Here is a 10,261-nt window from a genome sequence, read left to right as displayed (position 1 = left end):
ATTTGGAAGAACCCATCCTCTCTCTCTGCATGATGTCATTTCGAGGGGGATTAATTCCCTGGGGGATCAGCTTGCTCTAAACCTTGATAATCCAGATTTGTGATTTAATTCAGTGGCCTGAGTATCTGACACAAGGAGAAGGAAGTAGGAGGCTAGAGAGATAAAAACAGACTGTGCTACCAAGAAAACAAGGAGGGATGGGGGTGGGGCGGTAATCTCACTTGGATGCCTCTTTAATTAACCAGTTCCCTGCCCAGTCTTATCAAGAACGCTGTTTCTAGCCTCATGATTGACATGCCTCCTTCTACTGAGAGAAAGAAACTGAGGAGATTTGAAGCAGTTGAAGCAAGAAGGGGGAATGGTAGACTCTGTGCTGAACTCTTTGAGTCTAACAGGGGAAAAGACGACTTTAACCCAGAGGAACTGCGGGAAGAGACTCTGGCAGTTTATAGGGATTTAGGATGACGTGAAGTCCAAAGATGTCATTAGTCTTTGGAATTTGGGGAGCGGCAACTAGACTGTTCTGTTCACATTTCCACACGCAGACTCTTCCGTCTTAAACCAGTTCCAGAGATGTAACTCCTACCCCATCTAACCCCTACGATAGCCAAAGCTATCGTTTCTAGTCTAACCTCAATCCATAGAGCTGCAATGCCAGTCTCCCACCCTCTCTCCTTTGAGGGCCCATGGGGATGTGGTCCTCCGCTAGGGCTTGATCCACGTTGACCAGGTGGAGAGTGACGTGGGATTCCAGAACCTCCTCAACGAGACATCATCTTCACAAACTCTGCAAAACCAAAATTTCTGGTGAGGCACCCCTTTGTTGGTTTTTTTTTTTCTTCATTTGCTTTTTAAAATAATTTTTTTATTGGCATATAGTTGATTTACAATGTTGTGTTAGTTTCAGGTGTACAGCAAAGTGATTCAGTTATACATACAGATATATTCATTCTTTCTCAGATTGTTTTCCCTTTAGATTACTACAGAACATTGAGTAGAGTTCCCTGTGCTATGCAGTAGGTCCTTGTTGTTTATCTCTTTTGTATATAGTAGTGTGTGTGTCTGTTAATCCCAAGCTCCTGATTTATCCCTCCCCGCTCAGTGAGGTACCTATTTGTAAGAGTACCTGCCATTATTTTTTCCAGCCTTTACTATGTGTCAGGAACCACTGGTGATCTTTGGGAAATTAATAACTTGACCCCTCTATGCCTTGATTTCTTCATCTACAAAATGGGAATCATAGGATTGCTATTTACCTTCTATGATTTTTAAGATGGTTAAACAATAAAATGCTTAGAAGACACAGTCGGTGTTCAATAAACTGTCATTATGAGTCTCTGATTTCAACTTTTCAACCGATCTTGGAGGGGTAAGTACCGTTTCACAGGTAAGCAAACTGAGGCTGGTGAGGTTGACCAACATGGCTGAGATCACGTGGATGGTGAATGGAGAACCCTGGAATGAACCCATGACTTTGCTAGGACTCAAAGTCAGGTGGACTTATTGGTCCCACCCAGGTCTCGAGGCCCCTCTGTCCTTCCCTTGCCTGTGACTGGCCTGAGGAACTATTTCCTGAAACCATTGTACCTCTCCCAGATTTTCATTGATGCCTACTCTGCACCTGAGCCTGGCTAGATCCAGCAGGCATCCAGCAAACATTTGCTACGTCGCAGCCATGCAACAAACGTCTACTAAGTTTCTATGCTGGGAATTTCACAGCAGAGATGGGTTAGAGAAGCTCCCTCTGCCCCACAGAAATTCACAACCCAGGAGGCAAATGTAACTCAAGGTCTGCAGTCATAACTTCCTTTGGAGAGGAAGAGAAAAATCCCTGTAAGTCTTCACAGCTGGGACTACTACACCACATAAGGATGAAGGGAAGCATCTTAGCAGAGGTTGCACTGGCACGAACTCCTGAGAGATGGATAGGATTTGAAAATGCATTGATAACACGGGAAAGGTGTGGTAAGTGGAAGGAACATCAGGGAGAAAGGAACAGAAGTTGGGGAACACAGAGCAGTACCAAGTGTACACCACAGCATAAAAATTCAGAGAGTGGTTGTAGAAGATAGAGGCTGGGTGGGTGGGTAACTGGGGCAGCATCATGGATGCACTTGAATATCAGACTAAGAATTTGAACCAGAGAATGTCACGATGAGAACTTGACGTGCCCTATTGATGTCTCCCACAAAAATGATCCCCCCCTCCCATCCGCTCAAGACTCCAGTATTTCTCATTTATCCAATCACTCAAAACACATGCGCTGAGCTCTCTGCTAGGAATTGGGGTATAATGATGAAAGGTTTAGTCTGTGGCCTCAGAAGGAAACAGGCAATCAACGATTGGAAGCTATTGTGATGTCACGTGCCAGTATCACTGCAGAGGCATGCGTGGGTGTTACCGGAGCACCGACGGATCCCGAGCCTGGAAAGAAAGATGGGCCCCAACCAGGGGCATAACTAAGACTTAGCCAGAGGAAAGAGGAAAGGGTTTTACAGACAGGACATGAGCAATGACAGCAAGGGGTCCTTAGTGCATGATTTCTTTTAGTTTTTCTCTAAAATTGGGAAGAAAGGTATCATCTTTACTCCCGTTTTGCAGATGTGAAAACTGACACTACAAGAGAGGAAGTGACTAGGATAAGGACACATAGTTAGTAAGAGATGATCCTGAATTTGAAACCCATGAATCTGACCCCAGCATCCCAGCGGCTAACTAATCCACTCTCCCTCTGATGGGACATTTTTTTCCTATGATAAAGGCATCCAGGGAACAAAGAAGGGATGGGAGAGGTGGAGTAGGAATGGGCTTCTGGACAGGGTGTTCCAAGGAGTGGCCAAGACAGAAACAAGGAGAGGTGAGAGGCACTGAGCTCTTGGAAATGACATGGGCAGAAAGGGATGAAACAAACACCTCCAAAATCTAACCCGCCTCCTCCAACCTCAAACTGGGGGAAGAGTGAGAAGGAATGGCCAACTTGCAAAAAAATCACACTGGGGAGATGGAAGTGGCTACCCCTATACAACATTACCTTCAAAGTCGACGGTGCCGTCTCCGTTAATGTCGGCTTCCTGGACAACCTCGGAGATCTCCTGGGGAGTGAGCTTGTCTCCCAGGAGCCTCTGCATGGCCTGCTGCAGCTCTCCCAGGGTGATCTCCCCGTCTCCATTGGCATCAAACTGAATTGGAGCACAGGGGATAATATTAGCAACAATGACCACAATAATAATAATAATAGCACTGTTTATTAATCACTTACTGTGAGTCAAGAACTCAGCTAAAGATAACCAACAAGGACCTACTGTATAGCACAGGGAACTATACTCAGTATCTTGTAATGACCTATAATGGAAGGGAATGAAAAAAAAAAGAATATATACATTTATATATTAAAACAAGAATATATACATTTATATATATATAAAACTGAATATATACAGTTATATATATATATATATATATAAAACTGAATCACTTTACTGTATACCTGAAACTAACACGACATTGTAAATCATTGTAAATTTCACCGCTGTGGCCCTGGGTCCAATCCCGGTTGGGGAACTACAATCCCACAAGCCACGTGGTGTGGCCAAAACAAACAAACAAAACTCAGCTGAGAGCTTTTGCACGTTATCCTCTAAAAGCTCCTTGAAGGCAGGTTCAAGGAGTCTTGTTCCTTGCTCCATGCTTAGCCCTCTCTATGCTGCACACCTTTAACTAATCCACTAGAAAGTCTTAGAACATAAGTTCTATGTCCAAACGTATCTGGGAGCCAACTGCCCTTCTCCAGCTACATCGATGCTAACTAACCTGGTTCAAACCACGATCACCTTGTGCCTGATTATGGCGACAGCCTCCTACTTGGTCTTCCAGCTCCCACTGTGGTCCTACATAATCTGTCCTCCACACGTTGGGACTTGGCATTCGTGTTCATTTAAAACACCAATCAGATCTTGTCCCTCCCTGGCTTAAAGTCCTCCGGTGGCTTCCTATCCCACTCAGAAGAAACTCCTGACACCGCTCCATGACATGCAAACTCCTATGGGATGGGGTCCTGCCTTTAGCAACTCTTGTTTATTTCATGCTACTCTCTCTGGCTCATGCCTCTCCAAGTACTCCAGGCTTCTTGCTCTTCCTCAGACATGCCTTCCTGCCTTTCAGTGTTTGTACCTGCTGCTTTCTAATCCTGGGGTGTGATTTCCCCTAGAGCAGTGCACTGCCCGAAGGAAATACAATGTGAACCTCATGGGTAATTTAAATTTTTCTAATAGCCTCCTACCGCCACTACACAAATTTTAAGGGAACAAGTGAAATTAATTTTTTATAATTGATTTTACTTAATCTATCTAATATATCATTTAAAAAAATTTAAATGTAAGCAATTTAAAAATTGATTTAACCATGTAATCAATTTAAAAATTATTAATGAACTATGTTACATTCTCTTTTTTTTTCTGGGATCAAAACATTTTATTTACCCAACGTCCTTCTCCTGGCCGGGATCTCTTCAGCTTCACAGTCACTGAAAAGCTGTTATATTCTTTTTATGCGTACTGGATTTCATAAGACTTAGTATAATACCATGCTAAGGACTTACTTAGTATGTCCTTAGCATGGTTAGTTAACACACCTACCCTCCAAAGATACTTAAACTAAGCTACTAAATCTTAATCCAGCGTGTATTTTATACTCACAGCACGTCTCAATTCAGACACTAAATGTTATCAGAAATACTTGATCTGCATGTAGGTTTCATGAAGTATATAGTTGAAAAGGTAGATTTGCATACCCAAGTTGTTCCAATGAAAGTTTTCCGATAATTGCATTGAGTATTCATTTTTAGATTCAAATGAATTGAAATTATATTCAATTGAATACAAATGGAAATTAATTTAATTGAAACTAATCAAAATTAAATACAATTATGTGTATACAATGGAGTATTACTCAGCCATAAAAACGAATGAAATAATGCCATTTGCAGCAACATGGATGGACCTAGAGATTATCATACTAAGTGAAGTAAGTCAGACAGAGAAAGCCAAATATCATATGATATCACTTATATGTGGAATCTAAAATACGACACAAATGAACATATCTATGAAACAAAAACAGACTCGAAGACACAGAGAACAGACTTGTGGTTGCCAAGGGGGAGGGGAGGGAAGGATTGGGGGAGGGAAGGATTGGGAGTTTGGGATTAGCAGGTGCAAACTGTTATATAAAGGATGGATAAACAAGGTCCTACTGTATAGCACGGGGAACAATATTCAATATTCTGTGATAAACCATAATGGAAAAGAATAGGAAAAGGAATGTCTACATATGTATAACTGAATCATTGTGCTGTACAGCAGAAATTAACACAACATTGTAAATCAACTATACTTCAATAAAATTTTTAAAAATTAAATACAATTAAAAATTCAGTTCCTCAGTCACACAAGCCACATTTCAGGCCAGCGGCTACCACCGTGGACAGAGCATTTTCATAATCACAGGAAGTTCTATTGGACGATGCAGCTCTAAATCTTTACATGAAGCTGAGACAGAAAACCACACAGCTAGTAGGTAGAGATCTTCCTGGGATTTGGACCCATGTTTGCCTGACTCCAGGGTGTCCCCTTCCCAACACTATACTCTTCTTTATTTTTGCCTCACGTAGTTGAAAGCTCTCTGAGAGAGAAGAGCATTTTATCAAGGAATCTAAGTGAATTTCAGCAAGCCCCTTACCCTCCCTGGATCTCATCTTTTTAAAGCATCCCTACAACAAGTAGTTTCAACCAGACGATGTCTTGCAGCTTCTTTCTGGGATCTCAAATTCTTGGATTCCCTCTTCCTATCACAGGCATGAGGATTAGAGGTTCTAGCATGTGTTTTGTAGATTGCAGGATCTTGGATAAGGTACGCAATTTCCATGAGCCTCAGTTTCCTCATATGTAGTATTGGGATACATGACTACTTACTCCTAATGTTACTTGTGAGGACAAAATTAGATGAAATAGGTAGAGGACCTTGTCCATTGCAGGTGCTTGAAATATGTTATTTTCCTTCCCTATAAATCCCACCATAGTTAGAAAAAATAACTGGTTTTGGTGGGTTCTGTCCATGGTTAATGGCTAATCATAGACCTCTTGGGTCTCCCTCAACCACCTCCAACATTATGAAACTTACTTCCTTGAAAGCATCTCGCATCTCCTGGACACCAATCATCCCAGCTGTTTCTGCAAGCAATTTGGGGGCCATCAGCTCCACAAAATCGTCAAAATCTACACGGCCACCCACTGAGGACAGAAGAGGCAGGTCTAGTGAGATTCCATATACTCCCAACCCTCCATTACCTCACTTTGCCCTTCAACTCTGTTCAAGAAATAGATCTGCTCCAATCTCTCTGCCTTCTAAGAGCTTCCTTTCTTAGCCAACTCTTGCCCTCTTGTCCCTCTCATCTAAACAGGAGTGGATGGGGTGCCGTAGGGTGGAAGTAACTAACTGTTGGTGTGACCTTGAGAAAATCTCTTAATTGGTTCAGATGTAGGTTCCCTCATCTGCAGATCTGGAGAAGGGAGAGTATGAATTAAATGAGCACTAAATCCCTTCCAGATATGCATACTATCACCTCCTTGAATTTAGTAACATGCCCAGAAGCAAACCCCGTAGCAATTTTATCCCAGCTTCGGTGACAAAATCAGCTTGCCTCCATCTAAAAACCCATCTTTTCTGTCACATTATTCACCAACATTAGGCTCCAACTCCAAGTTTGTTTCCAGCATCAAATACAGCTCCAATGTTGCCCTCCACTGACGAATCTTAGTGGTGATAGTAATAACTTACATTTAATAAGCATTTACTAGAGGCTAAGCCTTTACCTGTATTAACATCTTTATCCCTTCCTTTCTACAATCCCACGAGGTAAGGAGTGATATCATCTTCACTGGGTGGATGGGGAAACTGAGACTCAAGAGTGGGGGCTAACTCCACTTCTTATATGACTACAATCAGTTAATAACAGAACTGGGACTTGAACCCAAATCTATCCCTAAAAGTCACGCTTTTAACCACTTCAAATGTTGCCTCCCTAAGTAGAGTCTGAACTGTTTCCTTCCAGACTTCTAGCCCCTCTTCCCTCCTCCCTATCTCCAACTCTACTCTCAACCTCCATATATCCTTCCCAATTCCACCCTTAGCCCTCCCCTAAACCCAGTCATTCCTCCCACCCCCTGGCCTCACAGTTCATGCGGATTTGCTGGCCCAGTTCAATCAGTTCCATCTCCGTGGGCATGTAACCCATTGTCCTCATGAGATTCCCCAAATCCTTACAAGAGATGAACCCATCTCGGTCCTTGTCAAACTCAAGAAATGCTTCCCGGAGCTCTGAAAGTTAAGAGAGAAGAACTTTGGGGAAGTTGAAACAGTCACTGGGGAAGAGTAGCATCGCTTGAAACTATCAATGAGGCACTGACTAAAGACTCCTCAAAAAAGAATACATTATAAAATTTTTTAAAAGGAGTGATGTATGAAATGTGTTAGCAAAAAGAATAGTTCCTGAGACCACTAAACGACAGCAGTGAAGTCCTTCACATTTTTGGGTGAGGTTATGGGAAACTTTGAAACTACCAAGAGAAAAAAACAACAAGTTTGGACTCATCCTAAAACTCAGGCATCATTTGTGGGTCTCTGAGACACTTGGACATGGGGATGGTTTCTAAACACTTGGGGAAGTACTTAAACTGCCACAAAATCACAGTTGAGTGGGAAGAGAGTGTGATGTAAAATTTTCACGTCAAGGGGTTTATATTGAAATGCACAAAGGAACAGAGAGCAGGTAAGTGGGTGGATGGCAAAGTGGGGGCATTTAGGGGAGAGAGCTTTACCTTCAATCTCATCTGGTCCCAGTGGTCTTTCCTAGAAAGGAATGCAGGGGGCAGGGGATTTGGAGAGAGGATCAGGGATCCACATTCACTTCTTGAAACACATCTCACCCTCATCCTTTCCTGTTTCTCTTCCCTTCTTGCTCCCGTCTACCCCTCTCACCTTCTTTCTCCCATCTCCTGACTCCCATTCCACGGCTATTTCTTCCTCCTGTTTTTCCTCACCCCTTCTCATTTCCTCTTTCCCATCCTTGAATCTTGGTCTCTCTCCTCCTGCCTTTCCCAAATAGACATCCATCCTGCTGTGCCGAAATGGGTCCTGGAGGCCACGGAATCCAATCCCCTTCTTCTCCAGATGAAGAAAGCCAGACTTAGAATCACAGCTCACATATTCAGTTTGCTGACTGTGCCAGGCTTCCACAATCATTTCATTTAAACTTCTTTGAGGTAGAGCCAAATATCATGCCCATCTTATTTAAGAGGAAGTCGAGGGACAGAGAGGTTAAGGAGACTGCCTGAGGTCACACAGCTCATAAGTGGCAGATCCCTTCCCAAAGTGGGGAGACGTTAAATCATTCCTTTGAGGTCATGCAGAAATTCAGGTGCGTTGAGAGCTGGGATTTGAATGCAGGTCTACTGGCTGCCAGGTCAGAATTCTACTACACCCCACTGGCTGTTTTTCCACCTGCCTCCATGGTTAGAATCCCTTGGCTGCGGGAGCTGTGTTCAGTGGCACCCAGGCAGGGTGATCACTGCCAGCATGACCAATTCCTAAAAGCTTTCCTGTTGCCACCACCCACTGGACATAACTGAAGGGTCAGGCTTGGGTACCTGGCACACCACCTGGAAGATTCCATCAACCCCTGGCCTCTGTCACCCCCTTTTCTCCCTTTATCCTTGGAGATTTTCCCCCAGCTTCTCTCTTACTATCCCCTTCTCCCCAAATCTCTCTTCATCTTTCTCTCTCTCTCATGATCTTAAAAACTAACAATTAAAATCATGCCCGTTGGGGCTTCCCTGGTGGCGCAGTGGTTGGGAGTCTGCCTGCCGATGCAGGGGACACGGGTTCGTGCCCCGGTCCGGGAAGATCCCACATGCCGCGGAGCGGCTGGGCCCGTGAGCCATGGCCGCTGAGCCTGCGCGTCCGGAGCCTGTGCTCCGCAAAGGGAGAGGCCACAACAGTGAAAGCCCCGCGTACCACACACACACAAAAAAATCATGCCCGTTGGAATCCAACAGACATGACTCTGCCACTTACTAATTGTATAAGCTTAAAGCAAGGGACTTCATGACTCAGAGCCTTAGTATCCAGTCTGTAAAATAGGGATGAAAGTATTATGAACCTCATGAGTCATTCTGAGGATTAAGTGACATCAGGCATGCAAAGCCCTTTGCACAAGTCTGAGCTCACAGCGATGACTTAGTAAGTGGCACCTGGGCTTCCCTGGTGGCGCAGTGGTTGAGAATCTGCCTGCTAATGCAGGGGACACGGGTTCGAGCCCTGGTCTGGGAGGATCCCACATGCCGCGGAGCAACTAGGTCCGTGAGCCACAACTACTGAGCCTGTGCGTCTGGAGCCTGTGCTCCGCAACAAGAGAGGCCACCATAGTGAGGAGGCCCGCGCGCCGCGATGAAGAGTGGCCCCCGCTTGCCACAACTAGAGAAAGCCCTCGCACAGAAACGAAGACCCAACACAGCCAAAAATAAATAAACAAACTACCCCCAACATCTTCTTTAAAAAAAATGGCATCTATTGTTATCAGCACCTCCAGCATCATCACCACCTTCATCACTATGGGAGTCAAAGAAAAGAATGATAATGATCATCAACAATGACATCATCCTAGTTCCCCTTTCCTTTTTCTTTTTCTTCTCCTTCATCTTCCACCTTTTGGTCCTGACTTCTGATTTCACCCTCACCCATCTTACTGACCCACGTGTCCCCATGATGCTCCCTGGAATTCTTCTACCTTCTCAGTTCATGCTCTCCCCACCTGCTCCCCTATTGTCCCTTCTCTTCCCCGCATCCCAGCTCCCTTTGCCCTGCCCACCATCCTCCCTCTCTGTCCCCTGACTCACCCGCTGTTTCTCAGCGATGCCTTTTCTTAAGAAGATGCAGGCGGGGCCCATGGGAAACTGCATGGAGGGGGCAGGGCAGAGCTCACCAGGCGCCAATCTCAAGACAGCTGCCCCCTTCCTGTCCCCCGTGGCGGCTCAGCCTCCTTTCCTTCTCTACCACTCCTTTGCCAACTCTTCCTGCCTCTCTTGGCCTCTCCCTCGGTCACCTTGGCTCCCTTAGAGCTGTGTGACAGCTGGGTCAGAAATCCCTACTCGGGTTGGGGAGGGATCCCAGTTGTTCCTGCCTCCCCATCTGGCTTGAGAATGGAGGC

General features: G+C 44.7%; 1 protein-coding gene across 1 annotated transcript; it reads right to left on the bottom strand.

Moving 5' to 3' along the window:
* Positions 1–653: 653 nt before the first annotated feature.
* On the bottom strand, positions 654–10,121 carry CABP5 (calcium binding protein 5). The gene is made up of 6 exons (XM_059999032.1): positions 9,951–10,121; positions 7,875–7,905; positions 7,231–7,374; positions 6,178–6,287; positions 3,032–3,179; positions 654–787 (listed from the first exon to the last, which is right to left on the bottom strand). The coding sequence occupies exons 1-6, from the start codon at positions 10,011–10,013 to the stop codon at positions 762–764; spliced, it is 522 nt and encodes a 173-aa protein (XP_059855015.1). The 5' UTR covers positions 10,014–10,121; the 3' UTR covers positions 654–761.
* Between the last annotated feature and the right edge of the window lie 140 nt (positions 10,122–10,261).

Source organism: Delphinus delphis, chromosome 20 (assembly GCF_949987515.2).
Source record: "Delphinus delphis chromosome 20, mDelDel1.2, whole genome shotgun sequence".
Lineage (NCBI taxonomy): Eukaryota > Metazoa > Chordata > Mammalia > Artiodactyla > Delphinidae > Delphinus > Delphinus delphis.
The sequence above is the reverse complement of the archived record's forward strand: the minus strand, read 5'-3'. Positions and strand labels throughout refer to the sequence as shown.

What these genes read in the sequence shown, in the direction of transcription:
- CABP5 (XM_059999032.1), bottom strand. Translation starts at nt 10,013, where the DNA reads ATGCAGTTTCCCATGGGCCCCGCCTGCATCTTCTTAAGAAAAGGCATC. An exon ending in GCATCGCTGAGAAACAGCGG is followed by an intron (nt 7,906 to 9,950) that starts GTGAGTCAGGGG and finishes ATTCCTTTCTAG; the next exon opens with GAAAGACCACTGGGACCAGA. An exon ending in GGGACCAGATGAGATTGAAG is followed by an intron (nt 7,375 to 7,874) that starts GTAAAGCTCTCT and finishes CTTAACTTTCAG; the next exon opens with AGCTCCGGGAAGCATTTCTT.